The sequence below is a fragment of the Pteronotus mesoamericanus genome, unplaced genomic scaffold (genome assembly GCF_021234165.1).
Source record: "Pteronotus mesoamericanus isolate MK-2021 breed Mesoamerican mustached bat unplaced genomic scaffold, CSHL_Meso_final scaffold_232, whole genome shotgun sequence".
Lineage (NCBI taxonomy): Eukaryota > Metazoa > Chordata > Mammalia > Chiroptera > Mormoopidae > Pteronotus > Pteronotus mesoamericanus.
The window spans coordinates 18,551,501-18,576,916 of NW_026555311.1; the positions used below are offsets into that span (position 1 = coordinate 18,551,501).

A 25,416-nucleotide genomic window follows, 5' to 3' on the forward strand; every position below is an offset into this window, starting at 1 on the left:
TTTTTCAAATATTTTAATTTTTGAAAAAATGATTTTACAACCTTTGTTCAGGGACCCTCCAAAGTACCACTTCAAGACACTTGTCAAGGAAACTTATACTCATATAGGTTTGTCAAAAGTATAAAATTAACCACAAAAGCAACTTTACTCCCTAAGTTAGGGAATAAAAACTTCCTAAACATTTATAAAGTATCAAGAGTCAGTTTATCTTCTAAAGCTGTAAAAAATAATCCATACTGCTATCACGGCATGGCCTATACATAATCCATGCTATAAAAGCCCACATTCCCACAAAAGTTGAAGCAAAATTTAAAAAACAAGAGTTCTTACATTTCTCTGTATGAATAAGATTTGCTGACTGTTGACATTTATTAAACTCAAAATACAGGTATTTTGAATAAAACTTGTTTACAGGAAATCAAATTCCAGAAAATGATCATGCAGAGGGTACTTACCAGTGCTTATGCCTTCCCTTCACCTAACGCTTGAATTCTAGGTTTCCACACTTTTCTATCTTTCCAATTAAAAACGCTGCAGCCTGCTACGCTCCATAAAATGGCCGCGTTGTTTAACCAAGAAAAACATGTTAGAGATTGAGCTGTCACTTTTAAAAGAAAAAGAAAATAAACAATTGCTTCTTTTGTGGTGAAGCATAAAACACTTAGGCTGGTATTTTGAATCATGGAGCTCCTCTGGATGTTGCTACTGCTCTTCAAGTAGTTGTAGTTAAATTTCTGCCACATTCGTGCTTTCTGCATGGTGTCTCAGCAGTAACAGATCAGAACAGGCTAGAAACGACTGCTTCCTAAATGTAAGCTCTAATTTCTTCTTCTGCAGTGAAATGAACCAAGTTTCTATGCAAAAGAGTGAGTGACAGTATGCCCAGCCAATCAGCTTGGGTTTTTTCAGGAAAATCACCCCTTAATTCATTCAAAAATAGGTCATATGACACTATTTGAAATACTATTGGCTTACAATGAAAGTAATGTTTGACTCTACACAGGATAAGGCCACCCATCTATGCCTCCCTGGGCTGAAGACACCTTGGCTATAAACGGTACTGTGAATTAAACACACATACATACACACACGGAGGGGGTGGGGGAGAAAGAATGTAGTCTTACCAGAGCTTCCCAACTATTAAAGGGCCGGAGTTCTGTTATCTTCTGAGCCTTTTTCTGGGAACACTGAGGAATCAAAGTAAGTTCAGCAATTGAAGCATCTTGAAGGAAGTGAAGAATTTTACCTTTATAGCCATCCTCCATCACTTCTTCACCACTACTATAGTCCTCGTCTAGTGAACTACCGACATCAGAACCTGAATCATATTCAGAGTCTTCAATAACTCTCTTTGGATTAAATACATTTTTTTTACGTTTCTTGTTAAAACCATTTTGTGGTTTCATGGAGCATTTCTGTTTCAGTTTAGCTTTAGCTACATTTTTAGGATAATTTTGACTTCTTGAAGAAACTTCTTTTCCATTTGGAAACTCACTTTGAGATGCATATTGCATATCTGTGTATAAAGAAAGACAAAAATGACTAAATTAGGAAGATATAAATTAAATATAAGCACGAAACACTTCAAATCAGGTAAGAAAAATATTTAAACGTATATATTTTCCTTCTGAATACAGAATTCAACTATAATTTATTAAGTCTTGATACACTCTAAAGAGAAACACCAAAGTAGAATTTGAAGTTAAATATGTTAAGTAATTAGTTTCAAATACAGGCGATAACTTATTTTTCAAAGGGATTAAATATAAACCCCCATTTTCTAACAAAGGTCCTCAAAGTATAAATGGCAGCTGCATAGCCACAACATGTCCCAAATGTCACCTAGCCGCCCCGCCCCTATGCCAACACTGATGGGCATGGCAAAAACAAGGCTAACCCGAAATTTAATCCTTCCATATTATAATTAATTCTTCCCTTACCATCTCCAGCTAGTCTAAGTTCATCATTACTTAAAAAATTATTTAAAAGTATTAAAAGGCACCACAACTTTATCGCTGATTAATCAATCATAGCCCACAGATTTCTAAGATTCTGCAGTTGAAGGTAGTTACTTTATGTACCAGAAAGAAAATATGTACCAATTAATCTTTACACAATACTTTATTATTTAGAATGCTTTTGCTTTACCTACTTGAAGAGTTTTTAAACTTACACATTCATTATCATACACCTTCATTCTTGTGCATATATTTTTAAAAAGCCAAATAAACTAGGTAAGATATTCTCAACTTTCTTCACAAACATAACCTATCTCTTATGAATCAATTTTCAGACTCAGAATTGTTGATATTGGTGGCATTATTTTCTCCACACAATAACATTCTCTGTGCCATCAAAAGCATTTCTAGTAAAGCCTTTCTTAAAAGAAATCATTATTGAAAAACTTAAAGCCAATATAATGAGCTAGTGTACTTAATTCTTGCTTAAGGATGTTACTAGACATGTGTGATTCAACTCTTCCCCACTACTTGTCATAAAACATTTGGTTCCTAAAGTTAGCTCCACTAAGTGACCAGGGACTCTCTTCCATGCCAGTAATTCCCATCTTGTAAGTTTCTGATATTGGTGCTTTTGACATTCATTCAAGTGTAAACTAGGACATCTACATGACAGGGATTATCAAACCAGAAATCATGAAGTTTTCATGATTCAAAGAGCTATTAAAATGTAAAAAATGCTTCTTTTATATTCAATAAAACAAGGTAGTTTATAAACAGCCAAAATTTCAAAGAAAGTTATTCAAAAAGAAAAGATATTTACTGTTTCATTTCAACTGTCACAAATAAGCCAAAACATTTTGGAATAGCTCATTTAAAAATGTTTTTGTATTACTATTTCCAATATATTTATAATTCCATTCACTTACTAGGTGATAGGTTTATTATTTTCTTATATACTAAAATTTACAATGTAACAGGAAACTTGTATTTCCTGTAATAATAATATAGAATGGATAATTACCTTGATCTTCTGCAAACACTTTTAAAGATTCTAAGGCTTCTGTGTACATCCATTCATGTTCCTTGAGTACATCCCTTAATTCCTAAAAGAAGTGATTGATGTTTTTGTTAAAAAACTACATTAGCAGCTTGTAAAAAATGAAACTTCTATGCTCTTTTAAAAATAAGAAAAATCAACTCCCAGTCAAGATGGTGGCATCTGTAAACATGGCCCACAAGCATATCAGAATTACAACTGAGGTATAGAACCACCATCACTCAGAACTGTCAGAATTCAAGTTGAACGGATGTCTGACAATGATAGAATTAACAAACCACATCCATCCAGACTGGTAGGTGGGGCACAAATGTGGAACCCGCTGGTCCTGCACCCATGTGTGGTAGATAAACTTTCAGGAAGGATATCTTGGGAGTGACCCATACCAGGACCCCTAACCCAGGCTTCCAGTGCCAGGAAGATTAAGCTCCCACAACTTCTGGCTGCAAAAACCAGTGGGAATCAAGTTGGTGGAAGAAACTGCTGAAGCCCCAAGGAGTTTCTGCTGAAGAACCCACATATGAGGCTTACTCAGACTCACTCTCTCTGAACTTCAGATCCCAGGTAGGAAGTTTGAAATGTACCAGTGGCATAAAGGGAGAAACTGAAGTTTGTGGCATCAAGGTGAGCAGAGGCCATTGTCCCTTTTCTAAACCCTGCCCTCACAAAGCTGGGAAGCTGATGCCATATCTGAACTCCATAAACCTGGCTAACACTGTTTGACCTGCCTTAGAGATCCCCAAAGTCTTGCCCCATCCAACTTATGGGCCCACACAAGTTGCCTTTCCTTATGAATAACTGGCCTTGGCTCATGCTGCACAACTTCCGAAATCCTATCAAACAAGCAACAGCTGGCTTCAGTGAGCCCCAAGCCTGGCATTAGCAGCAGCTAGCCTAGATTCACAGCCTAGCTTTGCCTGGGAATCTCCAAGCCCAGCACAAGCAGCAGCCATCTCAGATTGCTTTAGAGCTCAGACAGGGAGGTCCTGGCTAAAACACAGGTGGGGGCTGACCTTGGCCTGCCCCACCCAAGAAATCCCAGTGCCAGCACACCCAGTAGACAGCTACACATCACGTTGGAGCACCACTACCCTGCCTCTGCACAGCTGATCCTCCAAGGAGGGTGGAGGTTGGTGGTCAGTGGTCACAGCTAATCCTTGAAGCTGATGGGACTGAGTAAATCTCTTCCATTGACCTGCCATATACAACCAAGGCTCAATTGCAAGAGAAGGGTATACTTAGCCCACATGAAGGGTGCACCTTGAGTACCCAACTTGGTTGATAGAGAAGGCTGTGCCACTGGACCTTACAGGACACCTACTACATTAAGCCACACTACCAAGACATGGAGTCAAGATAGGTCTACCTAATACATAGAAACAAACACAGGGAGGCTGCCAAAACAAGAAGACAAAGAATCATGGCCCAAATAAAAGAACAGAAAGAGCTAAACAAAATAGGGATAAGCAATCTATCAGATGCAGAGTTCAAAACACAGGTTATAAGGATGCTCAAGAAACTTTGTGAGGACCTCAACAGCATAAAAAAGATCCAGTCAGAAACGAAGGATACACTTATTAAAATAATGAACAATTTACAGGGAAACAAGAGTACAGAGCATGAAGCCAAGAATCAAATCGTGACTTGGAACATAAGGAAGCAAATAACCACCAATCTGTACAGGAAGAAAGAAGAATGCAAAAAAATGAGGATGGTAGAAGCAGCCTCGGGGACAACTTCGAGCTTTCCAACATTCAGGTCATAGGGGTGCCAGGAGGAGAAGAGAAAAAGCAATAAATTGGAAATCTATTTGAAAAAATTATGGAAGAGAACTTCCCTAATTTTATGAAGGAAAGAGACATGCAAGTCCAGGAAGGACAGAGAGTGCTAAACGAGAGGGATGCAAAGAGGTCCACACCAAGACACATCACAATTAAAATGCCAAAGGGCAATGATTAAAAGAGAATCTTAAAAGCAGCAAGAGAAAAGAACATAAAGTTACCTACAGGGGAGTTGCCATAAGACTCTCAGCTGATTTTTCCAAAGAAATTTTGCAGGCTAGAAGGGACTGGCAAGAAATATTCAAAATCAGAAAAAGGAGGGGCCTACAGCCAAAATTGCTCTACCCAGCAAAGCTATCATTTACAATCAAAGGGCAGATAAAGATCTTCCCTGACAAAAAAAACTAAAGGAGTTCATCAACAACAAAACATTATTGTATGAAATGTTACAGGGACTTGTTTAAGAAAAAGATCAAAACTATGAATAATAAAATGGCAAAAAATACTTATCTATCAACAATTGAACCTAAAAAACCTAAGCAAATAAGAATGGAGACAGAATCACATGGTACAGAGTGTTTTGATGTTTTCCAGATGGGAGGCGGGCGTGGGGGAATGAGTGAAGAAGTGGGGGGATTAAAAAGTACAAATAAGTAGTTGCAGAACAGCCATGGGGATGTACAGTACAGAACAGGAAATGGAGTAGCCAAAGAACTTATACACATGACCCATGGACATGAACAATGTGTGGGGATTGCCGGAGGGAGTGGGGGGGCTGGGGGGAGGGGGGCCAGGAGGGAACAATTGGGACAACTGTAATAGCATAATCACTAAAACATAAAGAAAAAAGATAAGAAATCACCCCAAAACTTAACAGAAATCATCTGTTTCACACTTGTTTTTATGCTACTTTACATATGCTTTTTGTGTATGTATTATTTCACCTTCAGAAATATGTAACAGTCTTCAAAGAGAAGGAAGTTTGTTTTTTGTTTTTGTTTTTTTTTTTGCATTTTTACCCTTTCTATTAACTTCTCTGAATAATAGAGCAGCGATTTTCAACCAGTGTGCCACAAGATTTTTAAAACATGCAAAACCTGATTATTTAGTCAGGGGTACTAATCTCTTTTCTCTTAGATTGTTGGAAAAAAAAATAAATAACAACAGCCAACACAAAAATTGCCCCCCCTGGTATGAATAAACCAAAATTATAACTATTTTTTGCAGATTGGCAAAAAATATATTTTTGGTGTGCCACAGAATTGTAGTAATTATTTATGAGATGAAAAAGACTGAAAATCGCTGCACTAGACAACCAAAAAGTGTTTGCTCCATTAAATTTCAGATGTAACTGGACTTTTACCAACTGTCAATCTCAAAACATGTAATTTCAACATATGTAAAGCTGTATAGCAGCAAGATTTTACATTCAGCTCATCAGAAATAAGCATATGTACTACCTGTACATGTACTTGAATAAATCAAATCCAAGTATAAATGTATTCTAAATGTTAAACAGATTGCTTCTATATACAGTAATGAGATTAAATAGTGATCCTTTCAACACTGGCACAGTCGGTATGGGTCTTTGCTGACCGTGAAAGTGTTTTCACTCTCAGGCAAATAGAACAAAGCTTATGGATTACTGACACAATGAAATGCAGTATTACACTTTAAAATTCTTTATGAGAAATTTAAAGAGAAATAATATAAAATAAGCTAAAACTGTCTTGAGGTTATAGATGGCTTTCCAGATAATTTATATTTTATACATAAGTTCATAATTGTTACTACAGTTATGACATAATTATAGTTATAATGCTGATACTGTAGTTAGCAAATAAGGTAAATAAACAGTACAAAGAATTAACAAGCCATATAAAATACTCTATAATGTTAGTAAAGGAAAATAATTAGAAAAATGTAAAACTCTTTCAAAGCTTTTACACCTCAAACACTATTTTGTAATACACACTTAATTAGCGTAGACACATTTAATTAGTACACACTGATTAAATTTCTGTACACTACTCACTTGTTTATCCAAATTGGGAAATTCCTTTTGCAATTTCAATACAATACTTTCCTGCTTTTCCCAATTATTGCTAGATTCTGCAGACTCATTTGATTCCTCTCCCTAATGAAGAAAAAATGAGAACTTAAGAGATCAATAACCAGAGTCTAAAGACAAATTACATATGTATTCTGACTTGATTTGGAAGTTATCACATTTGATCAGAAGAATCAAAAAATGTTTTTTTGTTCATGTGAAAATTGACACGTTTTGCCTTTTTTTTTTTTAAATCTTCACCCAAGGATTGTGTTTCTGGTAATGGACAATTCATACTCCCTACAGTGCTCAAAATGAGATATATCTGCTAAAAAACCAACCAACTAAACAAAAAACTAGAACATTTCTCAAATTAACTTCAAATAATTCAGGTGTATTGAAGTCTCTCCAACCTAATGGCAAAACAACAAAAATGGGTCATCTGTGCTCACTGTTTCATATTCCCCTACAAATTTCAAATACTGAGACAAAAAAGTTTACTCTTCAGCTTTGATTCAAAGAAACAACTTATGGGAAACTAAAGAGTATATAAATTAAACATCAATTTGGGAATAATTTGGCTACTCACACACACACTCTCTTTCCTCTTTTCATGTCACTTAGTGTCACTTGAAGAAACTGGATAAAATTCCACACTTAAACAAAAAAAAAGATTCCTTGTGTTCAAGCCTAAGAAAAATCTCGTATTTCAATCAGTCAAAAGCATTTATCTATCTCTATCTGGCTTAGATCTGTACCATATGCTATACAAATAAGAGAGAAAAAGTCTCATACCTTCTCTTCTACCTCCTTTCTTATCCAACAAATGAATGCTTTTTTTTTCACTACTAAAGATAAAAATAATTTGTAAGTGATAGTTCACTTGAACACAAGAAATAAGGGTCCACAAGACAGAGACAAATAAAATGTTATATACAATGTGTGTACAGTACCTCTATATTTATAATTGAAATAAAACTTTCATGAACCACTAAAAATGCTATGAAAGTTTGGAGCAGGAAGAAGAAAACTACATGTATTTTTATAATAGTAAGTGGCCCATTTGAGCTGAAGCACAAAGACCATAAATAGGCTAAAGGCTAAAAAATAAAACCAGAAGTAATATTGCATAAGGTGTGGTGTGCCAAACTGAGGTCATTAATCAGAAAGCAATAGGATTTTGAGCAGGGGACTAAAACAACACTAATATTTGGAGAAAGCACTTCAAAGCCCTCAAAATTGATACTGTCATACTCACTTTACAGCTAAAGACACTGAAACTCCAAAAACAACCCTTTTAGAGGTTAGAGATGGACAATAACTAGAAATAAAAACTTAGCTGTCTAAAAGGTAAACCCATAGAGACAGAGACTGGTGGCTGCCAGGGGCTGTGGGGAGGACAGAGGAGAAACTGCTTAAAACGTCTGCAATGTTTTTATAAGATGACAAAAATGGAGTGGTAGTTGCACAACACTGTGAACATACTAAATCTACTGAGTTGTTCATTCTGAAATGGTTAATTTTATGTTGTGTGAATTTCACCTCAATGTAAAAAAAGTTAAAAATATTTGGAAAATAGTAAGCATCTGTTAGGAATCAAATACATGATAGCACAAAATAAACACCAAATAGATATTCTTATCATTTGTTGGCTGCTCTCGGATCCCATGTTTCTACCAGCTCTGCTAATCCTTGCACCTGAAAAAACTATGCAGGCCAGAGGTTACACCAGAGCTGTACAAAATGCCGATTGGCGTTTGGGCTCAAATCTGTCTCTCTGTTTCCAGAGGTTATGAATCAATCCTGTGGTTATTTTTCTAGGTCCAAAATGCAAAGTTGGAACAAATACATTTGGTCCTGGCAGAAATCCAGTATTAGCTCTGTAACTCATGGAGTGTCATTACTATACGAAATACCAGATCCAAGTCCCCAGAATTGCCCCTGTACAGCAGCAGTGGCAGCAATACCATTATTCCTGAAGGAAATGCAGAGTTTGACACCACCATCCCATCCTAAGGTACTATGCCTCCTTGTCCTATACTAAAGCTGGATGGGTCTTGGAAAATTATTTTAGGTTAACATAAACAGGTGATGATCCCAATGGCAGCTGCTCTACCAGATGTGACACTTTTACTAGAGCAAATCAATATATGCAATTACCAGTCTGGCAGATGCTTTTTTCTTCCCCAACCTAATTAGAAAGGACAAGTACAAGCAATTTACTTTTATCTGGGTAAGTCAGTGACACATACACCTTCACAATCTTCAAGGTTTTGGTAATTCTCCTGCTCTCTTTCATAATATAGTATTCAACAACTTTGGCTGTTTTCACAGTTCACAGAATATCACTTTGTTCCTCTACACCTGATAAGGAGAAAGCAATGGTGTTTTAGGTGGCTTTGGTAAGATATATATATGCAAAGTGTGTATATATATATGTATGTGTATATATATGTATATACACGTGTGTGTGTGTGTGTGTGAGTGTGTATATATATAGATATATCTAGATATATATATCAGCATAGGAAGTAACTGCCCTCAAATTCTGGGGCCCACCACTTTCAAGAGTTTTATGGAGGTCATCCAATCTGGAGTTATGTTGCAAATTTCACTTAAAAAGGACAAAAAACACTTTGCTGGCCTTTGGATATTGGAGGCAAGGTATATATACTTCATTGTGGAGTATACTTCAGTGCCGCTCTGTTTACAAATAGCCCTTAAGACTGTCAGTTATGAATAGGGCTCAGATTAAGAGTAGGTCAAGGTGGAGAACAATGTGCTTTGCCACTTGGGCTTCATGACCAGCAAGGAGAGACAATGATTTTCAAAGAATTTGGTTGATAAGCATGCTGTGTGAAGTCTCTGGGAAGTCCTAAGAGGAAAATCACCAGACCCACATGGTTTTGAAGCCATGTCCGGTCCACTTCTGCTGACAACTACACTCTGTTCTGTTGTAACTTGACATAGGCAATTCCAAAAATTACTATGCTATGCAAAATCATAAAAATAAATACTAGTGTTAAAAACAATCCAGTTAGAGACACAACATTCAAAAACTTCATCCGTGACATATTAAAGAGCAAGGAACCTTTGAAAAAGGGTAGCACAATATTATGTACATTAAAGGTCTAAGAAATACATAAAAACTACAATAAATATAGCATGATAAATATGAACTCAAATTTGTGAATGTTAGCATTGGAAAGGTTGCGGTTTCTGAGTTACTGTGAAGTGGCAGGAGTAGGACTATCAAAAATGAATATAAAGTTGCAACACTATGGAAGGGCATAACTCACTGCACTTGTGTTATCTCTGCTATGCTGGCTGAAAATAATGAATTAAAAAATAAAGATAAAATGAATAAATTTATGGGGCCTTGCTAGCCTCCCCCTTTCATACTAAAGTTGCCTGGATGGTCCTAATTCAACTGGATGCTGTTCATGACTATTATATTCAGCAGTAAAGCCATTATCTTCAAACCAGTTGCGCTGTTCTCAACACTCAGAAGACCTGGTAATTTAATGTGTCACAATGTCATTGTGAAGCCCATTGGTTTTCTTCCTCTTTTTCTTCTTCTTCATCATCACCATCATCACCTTTTCAATCTATGTGGCCGTCAGCTGCAACCTGTTTCAAGTTTTCTGTGACTAGATCAGAATGGGACCCTTCTTCAACATCTTCATTTTCTACCTCCTCAAATCCAACCCTGTTCTCTTATGTCAATACACTTGTTTTGAATTTTAAATATTTCTCTAAAGAATCACAAATCAAGGAGAATTTTTCATCACATCTAATGTTAACACTCTTGTATCACTACAAGCTTCTACAATGGCAGCAATGCCATTCTGATGTTAAATGTCTTCCATAATTCTATAACTGTATCTGCATTTTCACCTTCGGTATTAATTAGCATTTTTAAATGTTCACTTTAAATAGTACGGCATACATGCTGTTGTCACACCTTTATCAAGAGGCTGTATTAGAGAGCTGGTTTGGGGAGGCAAAAGGAAAATAAAAAGAATTCTGGTTGAGTTACGCTTTTGTAGAGGAATAGACCTGATGCATTGTAAGAATTTTAAAAGTTAAGTTTCTTCATTTTGGACTTTTGCTTTTACTTTTGTAATAATCCTTTAAACAGGGAAGAATTAAGTAAAAATATGAGTGCAGATTTGGGCAGTCCACCCACTTTTCTGTATCTGTAGTAAATTCTAAGACTGACTTCCTTTTAAAAAGCTCAGTGTGGTTAAGTGATAAACTACTACTGACTTTAGTTAGCTCTAAGACCCCACCAGGCACCGGTACCAAACGTCACAGTAATGCTCCCTTTCAAAATCTTAAACCCTAGAGTACGTTTTCTTTCAGATTGGGTACTTGGAAGCATGCATGGGTAACAGATAACTGTTCTCATTAAATCGACAGTTTAATTCAGTTTATAGCCATCTTTTTCAGTTTGCTTCTGTACCACTGTTGGAGATTTTGCACCTTTCCCAAATCTGCACTCCTGACTTTGAGTGACAGTTGATGGCTTCTGATTCTGTAGCATTGTTTGATACTAAAGGAACCACTACTAAAAGCTAGTTCTACAGGAGACGGTTATTTATTTCCATTTAAAACCTTTATATATAAAGATCCATGTGAAGAAGGTTGTCCCTGATGTTTTCACTTTGGTTTTTAATCCAAATGCTTAACAATCTTTCCTTTTCTTCTATCTCTTTTTGCAAAATTTATTTTTAAATTTTAGTATACAATCTTGTATCAGTTATATTAATTTCAAGTATACAATATAATGATATGTAATCACCCCATTAATTCCAGCAATCACCTGTCAGTGTGCAAACTTATCACTGACTCTATTCCCCTTCTCCCTTTCACCATCCTCCCACCTACCCTACCGCTTCTGGTAACTGTCCCTTTGGTCTGTTTCTGTAAATCTGTTTTTGTTATGTTTTGTTTGTTTTGTTATTAGAGTCCATATATAAGTGAAATTATTTGTCTTTCTCTGCCTGACTTATTTCACTATAATACCCTCTAGATCATCCATGTTGTCACAAATGGCAAGATTTTTTTTACTGCTGTGTAATATTCCACTGTGTGCTCGCACATGCCTCCCCCCTCCCCCAAAATCTTTATCCATTCATCTATCAATGAACACCTATGTTGCTTCCATATCTTGGACACTGTATATAATGGTGCAATGAACATGAGGGTGCATATACCTTTTCAAATTGTTTGTTTTCTTTGGAAAAATACCCAGAAGTATAACTGCTGGGTCATATGGTTTCTCCATTTTTAGTTTTTTTCAGAAGTCTACACACTATTTTCCACAGGGGCTGCACTTCTATTTCTTTATACCTCTTCTTATTGACTTCACAGATTTGAAGGTGAACCAGTAAATATACTTTTATTTTTGTGATGATGTTGACTCCTTTATGCTTATTGCTTAAGATAAAACACGGTCTTTTTTCTTTCCAAATGTTTGTTTCAAGCTTCTCTTCAATACTTGAAACTTTCCCTTTGTATGCACTGCTAGGTATTTTTGACCCAGAATGCTTAGATATATTTGAAGTAGGTTGAGTGAGTACTTTTTTCAAATAGTGAAGTTCACAAATGTGAAACAATAGTAAAACACAACCTTGTGGGATAAAAAAACAGTAAAATGAGGCAAGCCAGTAGATGTTCTGAGATATGTGCATTTTATGTATTCCAATGTGACTCAGTTTAGCTGGGTGTAGTTTTCTGCCTTCACCTGGTATTTATCATGGACAAAATTGCACATAGACAATGCAAAATTCAGGTTATGTTCAAACTGTTCTCTAACATATTTACTGCATTGGAATTATTAGCATTTTTAAAACGGGACTGATCTCTTTTTGTGCAACAGCTGTTGGCTTGACAGGGGATCCCGAGAGGAGCAGAATGATTGACCATGGGATGTCAACTGACCATGAGGCTTTGTCTGTTATGCAATTTGGGCATCTGACCCACCAAGCCTACCACTGAGCATGAGCAATGGTGTACCTGAGACTGGACTTCAGGTACAAATAAGTTGTAAATACAAGGTACAAGTAATGCTCAGATCTCCATGGTACCTACCTCTGCTTTACTACCTCCCCTCTTTCAACCAGTATCAATGGCACCTTGGGCAATTCTTTACAATCAGATGAAGTAACAGGAAAATCTTGAACTTAGTTTCAAAGGGTTTATATAATTGTTAGAAAAAACTGAAAGTGAAATGACAGCTATATATACAGAATCCCATTTAAGAGAGTAGCCCTGTCCACAACTTGGTGCAGTGCACATTTTTGTTCATTTGGTACACAAAGAGAGGCCAGAGGTACAGATCAATGATATGTCATGGGCAGCAGCTAAGGAGAAGAGCAGACTTCAGGGACCAGAAGTCTGGGGAAGAGGTGCACTATTGAATTTCTCAGGTTTTCTGAGTACAGAATGCAAGGCTAACAGTGTTCCATGTGAATGCCCAGCAAAGGGCATCTATTGTAGAGCAGATTTTTAATAATCAGGTGGACAAAATCATCATTCTGTGAATACCAGTAAAATCATAGTCATTTGGATGGTTGCTCAATGGAGCTATGTAACAAATGGCCATTACAACAGATGTTGAGACTGTACATAAAGATCAACAAGGTGAGATTTTCCCACATCAGTATTTATATGGCTATTGCTACTACTGAGTACTCAACCTGCCAAGGGCAGAGGCCAGCAATGAGTTCCCATGACAGCACCATTCTTTGGGAGATTCAGCCAGTTATCAGGTGGGAAGTTGATTACCTTGAACCACTTTCATCATGGAAAGAGAATGTAATAGACACTTGCTCTGAGTATGATTTTATCTTCCTTACCTACCTGCTTCTGACAAATCATTTATGGGTTGAACTGTGTCCCCCCAAAATTCATATGTTGAATAACACCTGGTATCTCAGAATGTGTCCTTATTTAGAGATAGGGTCTTTACTGAGGTACTGAAGTAAAAATGATGTCATTAGGCAAGCTCTAATCTAATCAGTGGTGTCCTTATAAAAAGTGGAAACTTGGAGAAAGACATGCACGCAGGGAGCGAGCAACAGGAAGATGAAGATGGAGAGCCATAAGCCAACAGATACTAAAGTTGCCAGCAAACCACCAGAATCTAGGTGAGAGGGATGGAACAGCTCTTGGAAGGATTCTAACACCTTTATCTTGGACATCTAGCCTACAGAACTGTGAGACAATCTATTTCTGTTGTTTAAGCTACCCAGTTTGTGGTACTTTGTTATGACAGCCCTAGAAAATTAATGTATCTTATACAGCTATACAGAAAACCTGATTCAGTTATACTACACTGTGACACAACAATGTTTCTGACCAGGGAGCTAATTTAACTGGAAGTGCATCAACAGATTCATGCCCAAGAAGTTCACTGATTTTACCATCTGCTTCAACGACTAAAAGCAGCTGGCTTACACACAGCAGTATTATTTAGTGAAAGTTCAGCATGTGACCTTGTAGACAATACCCTGATATTGTGTTCAACAGAATGTAAAAGCAGGGTAAATGTTTTCAATCAGCAATAAATATGACGCTACATCTCCTCTAGTCATTATTCGTAGGTCTGTAACTTAAAATGGGGGCTACTGTCTCATAATACAGCTGTTCCTCACACCTAAAAACCCACTCAGAATTTTTTACTCCCCATCAGTGTTAGTTTCCAATGGAAGAATGCTTCCATGTAAGGACATAAAAACTGTTTCATTAAATTAGGGTAGAGAATGCCACCTGGCTATTTTGGGATTCTTATACTATGTAAATTACAGGCAAAGAAAGAGGTTACTATGTTAGTTGTGGTGATTTATTCTGATTACCAAGAAGAAATAGTGTCTGAATGCAGAAGGGAGGACTATGTCTGGTTTCACTGGGAGGTCTCTTGTTCTATTCATAAAGCAAAAGTTAATTTAAAAAACTAGAGTAACTCAATCAAGAGTCATCCAGAAGTGGTATGAGTAGTTGCCACTGGAAAGGAGGAAATGGTGCTGGTGGTGGAAAGAGCTGGTTTTTGGTGTTATATAACCATATGTAAGTTTAACTTTCATGAAATAAAATTTAGTTTAAAAGTATAATTATATACCACTAGAATACTTTTAAAAATTAATTATAATGGTGAGATGAGCAATTAACACTAGATAAATTTAAAAGAAAACAAAATAGTCACAAAAAATGCAAAAATAAATTCTGATTTGGTAGTGAGAGAGAAGATTCATTTAGGTGGATTTTCAGGTGTGATATCCATAGACAACATATTCTGTACTTAAGCAGCTAATTTTTGATACTGCAATTCAAATGTAACTTACATGATCCAGTCTTTTCTTTTTTATAGATTGATCATCATTAAATTCATCATCCTCATATGTCTCTGAAGAAGAAGATAATTTTCTTTTCCTGGGTCCACCACCTTCTAAAACAAAGAACACTCAAAATTTGCACAGATTGGTATATGAATCACTACTACAAAGAAAAAAACCCAAAAATGTTATTATAATACACTTGTAGACAGTTTCTTGACATCAGCTCCAATGTTGTTTCTTTGACCTATAATGTATATTCAACAAATGTCAAGAGAATTGAAGGAAAAGCGAAGAGACTCTTCAGTCTTACAAAAGTCGAAATCACTATAATCATGAATTTGTAAACCATTACATTTATAATGATAAAAATGTACATCGCCAAATTGACAAGTAATTCTTCAGAGCAAACCTGGAAGGAAGGGGTTCTTCCCTGTGCCTTAGTGTTCACTGGTAAGGAAAAGTTGAGTCCCATCAGCATGCTTATCTGAACAGCATAACTGACATCAGTAACTGTCTACTAGGTACCAGGCTTTGCAGAGGGCTTTTATAAACTACTATTTCATTTAGTTTCCAAAACAAACTTACAAAGTAGGTAATACTCTCATTTAACAAATGAGAAGGAGCTGAAATAGATAGCTCAAGCAATTAACGCTCTTAACCTAAAAACGAGGAAGTATAAACACGAGTCTAATAATAATGGAAATTTGCATATTCTGCCAAGACTAAAAGAAAAACAGAATCACTATCATTTTTAAAAGCTATGTTATTTATACTGTTTATACATTGATCTATTTAATACTTTTACTTTCAGAGAGAAATTCTTGAGACATACTACTGTGCTAATATAAAAGCATCTGCTAAGTTCACAAAGGTTTTCAATTTCAATATTAATTATATCACCTTATGTATTTAGAAATGAAAGTTGCAGAAATATGAATACTCAAAAAAAGTGCAAACATGTCAGCTTTTAAGTTGTAAGCCTGAAAGTTTTGTAATATGGCTATAACAAACTAACTGAATGCTATTAACCTTTAAAGTATAATAAATACATAACATGAATGCTTACATTTTTTCCTCAACTTATTTCATAAAATATATATGCATTATACACATGCCAACTAATTTCCAGCATCCACTTTAAGAAGGAGGAGATATAACCACCATATCATCAGCAGCCATATACAGCGTCTGACATAAATACCCCGTTTTTATTACAAAATCTTTTACTACAAAATCATAATCATGTAATTCCGTAACATATCACACTCAAGCACATCATATGACATTTTAGGTGAAATGTTCATATTAAAACTATAAATTAGTATGCCCATATCATCCTACCAACCACGTTCAAGCAGGTCGTAATTCTGCCAGACTGTATTTGTTGAGGTTAAGCAAGCACTTTAGGAACAGTGTAAGTCTGGAAAAGCTTCGAACTAGGTGATTTATGCCATGTCACCTACATGTTTCTTTTGTAAAAGACCCAGAACTCTGTGTTATCAATAAAAAATTCTTTAGCCTTAAATATATATCTATACATCTTTTCTATTGTTAATATTACAGCACCAAATCTTTACATGTATATAAAATGGCTAAAGGCAAAAATTTGCAGGTAAATGTAGGAGAAAGTCCGTAACTCAAATTTTAGTGCCAAAGATTATATAACAGCACACAATGCTTGGCTGCCTATCTCTAAACCTATTAATTATTAATTAAAAATTTTCTATATTATCTAAAGAAAACAAATACGCTAGACTAAATATCACTTTCAAATTATGTGTTTCGTAAATTCTCATCTTTTACTGGGAGCACCCATGATATCAATTTCAAGGGGAAAAAACTAGAGAGATGTACCTCATACCCCAGATAACAATAAATTTCATGTAAATTCAGTATTTAAAAATAAAAGATAAAACATGAGACTGGTTTAAAAATATGGACAGAGGACACAAATAGGCAGTTCACAAAAAAAAAAAAAGAGAGAGAGAAGAGGCTCAACTTAATTAATAATTAAAGACAGATAAAATATCTTTTTTTTCATTCTGAGGTGAAAATAGTAGTAAATGGACTAAGAACAAACAGTATGAATTGATGAATGGCAATCTAAAAAATACATCTCAGAATTTTAGCTCTGTATTTTTTAGTCCAACAATTTCTTTTACAGGTTTTTATTTCACAGAACTTATGGAAATGTTAGCTTAGGCATATATACAAAAATGTTACAAAATGTATAAATACCCAAGATATTAGACAAATTAGGATGCACACATAAATGCCACTGTTATAAAAAGGCAGACTTTTAAAATAACATGGAAATATGTCTCTAATAAATGGAAAAGTTACAAAATAAAAGAGGATTATACTCATACAAAATGTTCTACCTATTCTTACACTTATATAGAAGTGTAAAAAATAGCTATAGAAACTCCTAACATCAATAAATTCATGTTCATACCTTTTAAAATAGGGTAAAAACTTTGGATAATATTTTTTAACAGTATTCATAAGTAACTTAGTATTCATAAGTAAAAACTTTCAGAAAGCAATGTATGAAAGATACCACTGTGTAATATGCAACATGATACTGTCTATAAAAGATTAATTTGTTGTAAAACCAATGTCCAACATCATGACTTGTGGAACTGTCCAAGATCTCTTATGGTTATTTACAAAGACCTTTTGTTGAAAACTGTCCAAATATACCTCCCAAAGTTTCCCATCTTAATGATACCTTACATTGAAAGTTTATCTATCTTGGTAAGATAAGGCCACTATTCCATATATTACCTAAAAAATGTATAGTACTAGAGATGAAGATGACTAATATGACTGCCCAGTCCATTCCAAAATGAAGTATGGAAGTTTACTTAAAAAAAAAATCAAGAAAAGCCTGGTTTCTTTTTTCCTTGTAACTTGCTGATTGACATTTTAAAAAATATCCAAGTATAGTTCAGAATAAGAAGGAAAAAACTCAGCTAGAATTCAAATTGAATGAGGACTATAAACCTATGAGGGCGGACATTTTACCCATTGTTTCCTTATGTATCCTCAGTGCCTAAAGTAGCATCTGGCACATATACTAAGTGTAAAATAAATACTTGTTAAGTTTATGAGTCAGCTGAGAGATATAAACTGCTGAAGGAAAAGTTAGATACTATTGTGGAATAGTTATTCCACAAATTTTTCAATGCAAAGATTATGGTGTATTGAGATATTATGAGAACAAGAAAGAATATGTAAAATTTTCCAAACCGTTTTGGAACTCAACAAATGTTTATTAAGACAACTAATTTTTAGAAACTTTTATAATTAGTGCCAGGGACACTGTAATGAGGAAGACTGTTGGCCTTCTCCTAGACCATTTTCTATCATCAGATGCCACTTATAAACAAGAAACTATAAACATTTACTATGTACTTACTATGTACCATACTATAGTAAGAAATTTACACTGACTTTATCACTTATTTACAACTTATGAGTTCAGTACTATTATTATACTATTTTAGTGTTAAGGAGACAGAGAAATGGACTAGTTAGTAAACACTGCCCAAGGCCACACAGCTAGTAAGAGAAAAATCTTAACATTCTCTGTAGGTAGCACCCACACAGCACAATACTGTTCCCTTGTTGAAATTGAAATAAATTAAAGATTTTAAATATTTCAAACGGATAAGATAATATCAAGTTTGGAATCCACTCTAATACGATGTACTTTGTGAGTGGTAAAAATGAGGTAGATGATTGTTGAAGACGGCTGACAGGCCAGGCGAATGCATTATATGTTTTCCACTTGTGTATTTTTTCAGTCTCAAATAAATTTAAAAAGCTAGAAGAATTCACTTAGGAAGACACGCATTTATTCACAGTTAATCAAATAACTGGCAACACCTTTTTAAAAAGTAGCATGTAAGTACATATTAAAGTTGTAAAAGTGCATATCCTTTGATTCAGCATCCTAGCTTGAAATTTAGCCTAAAGAAATAACAACATAAACATTTACTTATAAGGCTATTTACTCTAGTACTATAATAATAAAATAATGGAAACATAAATGCTAATTAAATTGATCGTGCTGATGAGTTAATGATGATAAACCATCAAATGATTATTTAAAATGCAAACCAGGAAATAGTCATGGGGATGTAAAGTACAGCATAGGGAATATAGTTGATAATACTGCAATAACTATGTGTGTGGTCAGATGGGTACTAAATTGCTGGGGGTAATTACTTTGTGCACTATATAAATGTCTAATCACGATGCTGTACACCTGAAATCAGTATAATACTGTATGTCAACTGTAATTGAAAAATAGAGAATTATTTTTTAAAACGGCAAACCAGGAGTGACGGCAGCATCCTGGCAGAGTAAGAAAACCTCTTAGTCTCTCCCCTCAAAGTTTTAAGTTGGAAAACTGTATTTCAACAAAGGATTCCCTGATCAACACACAATCACATCTGAGAGATCTATGCAATGAAACACCTGAGATGGATATACTGGTGTGAGCAGGGGGAGCAGGACAAGTGGAGGGACAGAGACAGGAACCACTGTCGCAGTCTGGTGCTTTCCGTGGCCACAGGGAACATGGTAGCAGTGGAGGGTGTGGCTGCAAAACCCCATGTGGCAGACTAGAGGGGCAGAGGCAGCATTCTGTATTGCCTGGTTGGTACATACTGAAGCTCATACTGAAAGTACATAGTGAGCCCAGGGACAGGGGTGGAGAAGCTGTGGACAGCGTGTGCAGAGGTAGTGGCTTTGGTTGAACAGCCAGAATAAAACAATAACAAAAGAAAAGACACAGGCATGGGAACTGTCCCTATATCACTCTCCTGTAGCCCACGCACCTCCAGCAGACATGCAACAGTGGGGGAATGTCATGAAAGGGCAGAAGCAACATTCCAGACAGAGTCTCCTGTCCTCACTGTGTCTCTACGGAGTGGAATAAACAAAGCTGCAAAAGCAAGAACACACCCCCTAAATACCTCCCCCACCAGTGGCAGCAGAACTTGGTAGAGGGCGTCCTAAGACACCTCAGCGAGTGAGGGATGGCTGGCAGCTTCTGGTTTCAGTAAAGCAGTGCTGGGAACACCAGGCCCAGAACCCCATGACCCTACCACCCACCACCATGGGGGTTGTGCCCCGAGACCCAGGCCACAGAGGCACAGAGAGGATGCCCACCACCTGGGGAATGTAAGACATTTTCCACAGGCCAGGGGACACTGCCCCACAGAGATCTCAGAACTCCCAGTGATGCAAGTAAGAGAGAAAAAAAAACCTGTGTCATAGCACCTTCTACCGGAAAACAAAAGAAAGACCTCTGCTCATCAAAGTGCTAACTGATTAAAAGTAACACATACTTCAAGTGGATTTCAATCCCTCAAATACCCAGGCAGAGAAATAATCCATCAAGTACTATGAATAACCAAGGTAACAAGGCAGTTTACAAACAAAAAAATATATACAAAAAATAAATTTAAAGACACGGGAGACTGTGATTTCAATGACAGAGAATTGAAGACTGCAGTTTTGAAAACACTTGATGAAATACAAAAAAACTCAGAATGGCAGTTCACTGAGCTCAGGAATAAAATCAATGAACAGAAGGAGTACTTTTCCAATTAGACTGGAACTGTAAAAAATATATTTTTTAAAAATCCAAAGACATTAAGGAGCTGAAGAACTCAATAAATGAGATGAAGAATGAATTAGAGAGCTCAGAAAACCAAGCAGACCAGATGGAAAAAAAGAATTAGTGATCTTGAAGTTAGAAATATAGAAATGACTCAGGTGAAGAGAGAGAACTGAGTTTTAAAAATATGGAAGAATCCTGTAAGAACCATCTGACTCCATTAGAAAGAGCAATCTTAAAAAAATGAGTAGACCTGAAGAATAGAGGGAAAAGGGAATGGAGAGCTTATTCAAATTGAGACCTTTCCAAACAAATGGGAAGAGCTGGACCCTCAACTCCGAGATGTTAACAGAACACTAATTATCTCAATGCAAAACGGCCTTATCCAAGACACATCCTATTAAAGATGTAAAAGTTCATGACAAAGAAAGAACTCTCAAGGCAGCCACAGAAGACTGTAACCAATAAAGGAAATTGCATTATCATCTTTTTTTTAGCAGAAACTTTACAAGCTACAAGTGGAATCAAGTATTCAAAATAGTACAAGAGAGTAATCACCAGTCAAGAATAATATATCCAGCAAAATTACCCTTTAGATATAAGGGAAAAATAAAGGCTTGACCAGACAAACAAAAGCCGAGGGAATTTACCACAAGACCTACATTATAAGAAATGTTGGAAGTCTCTTCTACCTGAAACAAAAAGAAAAAAGGACATTAATTCTTCCAACCCATCAACACAGTGAATGTTTCCACTTATTTGTATCTTCCTCAATTTTTTTCTTCAGTGTCCTATAGTTTTCCAAGTAAAGGTTTTTTACCTCCTTGGTTAAATTTATTCCTAGGTAGTACTTAATTTTTTTTTTTTTTTTGATGTTGTTGCAATAGTAAATGGGATTGTTTTCTTAGTTTCTCTTTCTTATAGTTCAATTCACTACTGGTGTATAAAAATGCCATCAATTTCTGAATATTGACTTTGCATCCTGCTACTACCCAAAGCAATCTATAGATCTGATGTAGTTCCTACTAAGATACCATTGGCATATTTCACAGATCTAGGTAAAATATTCCAAAAATGTATATGGGGCCAAAAATGACACTGAATAGCTTCAGCAATCTTGAAAAAGAAGAACAAAGTAGAAAGGATCACAATACCTGATATCAAACTATAGTACAAGGCCACTGCAATCAAAACAGTCTGGTACCGGTATAAGGAACAGACACACAGATCAATGGAACAGAATGGAGAGCCCAGAAATAAATCCATGTCTCTGTAGTCAATTAATATTTGACAAAGGGAGCATGAGTATACAATGGAGTAAAAAAGGCCTCTTCAATAAATGGTTTTTGGGAGAACTGGACAGGTACATGCAAAAAAATGATACTAGACCACCAACTTACACCATATACCACAATAAACTCAAAATTGATAAAAGACTTAAACGTAAGTCATGATGCCATAAGAGTCTAGAAAAAAACATAGCAAAATTTCATATATCCCACACTGCAATATTTAACTGATATATCTCCTAGGACAAGGGAAATACAGGAAAAAAATAAACAAATGGGACTACATCACATTAAAAAACTTCCGCATGGCTAAAGAAACCATCACCAAACTGAACAGGAAACAGATTTTATGGGAGAACATATCTGCCAAAGATACATCAGACAAGGATTTGATCTCCAACTCAGGACCAGGAAGACAGACAACACAATTAAAAAATGGGCAAAGGACCTGAATAGACACTTCCCCAAAGAGGACATGTAAATGGCCAATAGACATATGAAAAAATGCTCAACATCATTAGCCATCAGAGAGATGCAAGTTAAAACCACAAGGAGATACCACTTCACAATGGTCAGAATGGTCATCATAAACAAATCAACAAACAGGTGCTGGCAAGGATGTGGAGAAAAGGGAATCCTAGTACTCTGCTGGTGGGAATGCAGACTGGTGCTGCCTCTGTGGACGACAGTATGAAATTTTCTCAAAATATTAAAATTGGAACTACTTTTTAACCCAGAAATTCCACTGCTGGAAATATACCTGAAGAATCCTGAAACACCAATTCAAAAGAACTTATGTACCCCAATGTTCATAGCAGCAGTATTTACAATAGCCAAGATTTGGAAACAGCCTAAGTGCCCATCAGTAGATGAGTGGATTAAAAACTGTGGTATATTTACACAATGGAATACTATGCAGCAGAAAGAAAGAAGGAATCCCTACCTTTTCTGACAGTATGGATGGAAATGGAGACTATTACGCTAAGTGAAATACAAATATCACATGATATCACCTATAAGAGGAACATAACGAACAAAATAAACTAATGAGCAAAAGAGAATCAAAGGTATATAATCATGGAACAGACTGACAGCTGTAAGAGTGGAGGTGGGAGGTGGGGACTGATTGAAGAAAGGTGAAGGGTTTAATCAAAGAACATATTTGAAGGACCAATGGACATGGACAATGGTGAGCAGACTGATTATAGAAGTGAGGGTGGGTTGGGTGGAGGGGGGCAAAGGGGAAAAAAATGGGACAACTGAAATAGCATAAAATATTTTTTAAAAAGATATATATATATAAATATGTTAAAAAGATACCATCTTATAAAAAAAGGATTAAGAGCAACTGATATATTGAATCTCAAAAAAAATAAGACAAAGGTAAACAAAATAGTAAGGTAACAAACATACAAAAGCAGGAAACTGCCACTCTTATTCAGAATAGGGTATTAAATACTTAAATATAATCTAAATGTTAAAGGGGCTAAAATAACACTATAGCTTCCACAGTTTGGAAATGAATGCAAAGCTTAAAAGGGGTAATTTGTGGCAACAAAAAAACATAAGAGAGGAAGGGAGAAAAAGATTGAGCTTGCACAAGTGAAGGAACATAAGATGAAATCAGAAAAAAAAGGACTACTGTACACATGAAACTTTTTTACATAACTTAATGGTAACCACAAAACAGAAAACTAGAACTGAGACACATAACACACAAAAAGAGAAAATGAAGGGAAAAAAAACCATAGAATACCACCAAACAAAAACAGCAAAGAAACACAAAAGAAAAGAAATAATGGAGGCACAGAGCAGAAAACAAAAGATAAAACTGTTGTTAAGAACTCCCCATATATCAACAATCACCCTAAATATAAATGGACTGAACTCATCAAATAAAAGTCATAGTAGTGGGATGAATTAAAAAATAAGACCTCACTATGTGTTGGCTTCAGGAGACCCACCTCAGCTACAAAAGACAAAAAGACTCGAAATGAAGGATACTCCAAACAAATGATGTACAGAGAAAAAGTGGATGTAGCTGTACTTGTATCAGATAGCTTTAAAGATAAAAATGGTAACAAGTGACCATGACAGACATTTTATAATCAATAATGCGACAATACATCAAGAAGACATAATATATATGCACCCAAACTGGGAACGCCAAAATATATAAAGATAACAGACCTAAAAGGAGAAACTGACAAAAATGCAATTGTAATAGGGGACCTAAACACTCCATTAACAGCAATGAATAGACCATCCAAACAGAAAATACATGTAAATAAGGAAATATTAGCCTTAAGTGGCACTATAATTGTGCTATAATTATGCCTTAAGTGGTACATAACTGTAAAATTTATAGACCTTTCCATCCACAGAACCACCATATACATTCTTCTCTAGTTGACATGGAATATTCTTAAAGACAGAACATATGTTAGGAACAAAACGAGTCTCAATAAACTTACTACTGAAATCTTACCAAGCATATTCTCTGACCACAACAGCATAAAACTGAAAATTACAAAAAAGAAAACTGGCAATACCAAATATATGGAGATTAAACAACATGCTACTGAAAAACTACTGGGACAAAGATGAAATAAGAGATTAAAAGAGAGACACAAATTAGACACATTTGGTATGGTACAGCATACCAAATTTGTTGAATGTAGCAAAAATAGTAATAGGAAAGAATTTGATAGCATTACAGGCCTACTTCAAGAAACAAGAGAAAACTCAAATAGACAAGCAAACATGAACTTAAAGAATTTGAAAAAGAAATCCAAAGTCAGTAGAAGTAAATACTAAAAATCAGAGCAGAATTAAACAAAATAAAGAAAAAAATAATAGAAATAATTAATGTAACAAAGAGCTGGTTCTCTGAAAAAAATGAATCAATTGTCAAACTTTGTCTACACTTATTAAGGGAAAAAAAGAGAAAAATTTCAAATAAATAGAATTAGAAATGAAAGAGAAGTTACAATGGACACCACAGAAACACAAGGAATTATACAAGATTACTGTGAAAGGTTGTATGCCACCAAATTTGATAACCTAAGAAATGGACAAATTTTAGAAATATATAACTGTCCTAGAGTGAACCATGAAGAACTGGAAAACCTAAATAGACTGATCAACAGTAAGAAAATTGAAAGAGTCATCAAAAAGTTCCCCAAGACCCAAAAGTCAAGGACCAGAGGCTTCACTAATGAATTCTACCATTCATATAAGACGTAATACCTATCCTTCTCAAATACCCCAAAAATTGAAGAAGAGGGAATATTTTATAACTCAT

The 25,416-nt window shown here is 35.5% G+C and overlaps 1 protein-coding gene across 3 annotated transcripts in view; it reads right to left on the minus strand.

The window, feature by feature from the left end:
* SMARCAD1 (SWI/SNF-related, matrix-associated actin-dependent regulator of chromatin, subfamily a, containing DEAD/H box 1) overlaps positions 1 to 25,416 on the minus strand; it is a 91,174-nt gene that overhangs the window by 39,963 nt on the left and 25,795 nt on the right. For 2 of the 3 annotated variants that reach the window (XM_054591731.1, XM_054591730.1), the window contains exons 6-9: positions 15,198 to 15,301; positions 6,835 to 6,936; positions 2,983 to 3,064; positions 1,125 to 1,516 (exon numbers count right to left, since the gene is read on the minus strand). In XM_054591731.1, the coding sequence (XP_054447706.1) occupies positions 1,125 to 1,516; positions 2,983 to 3,064; positions 6,835 to 6,936; positions 15,198 to 15,301 (680 nt within the window). The remainder of the gene's footprint in view (positions 1 to 1,124; positions 1,517 to 2,982; positions 3,065 to 6,834; positions 6,937 to 15,197; positions 15,302 to 25,416) is intronic. The other variant, XM_054591732.1, reaches the window with a different exon arrangement.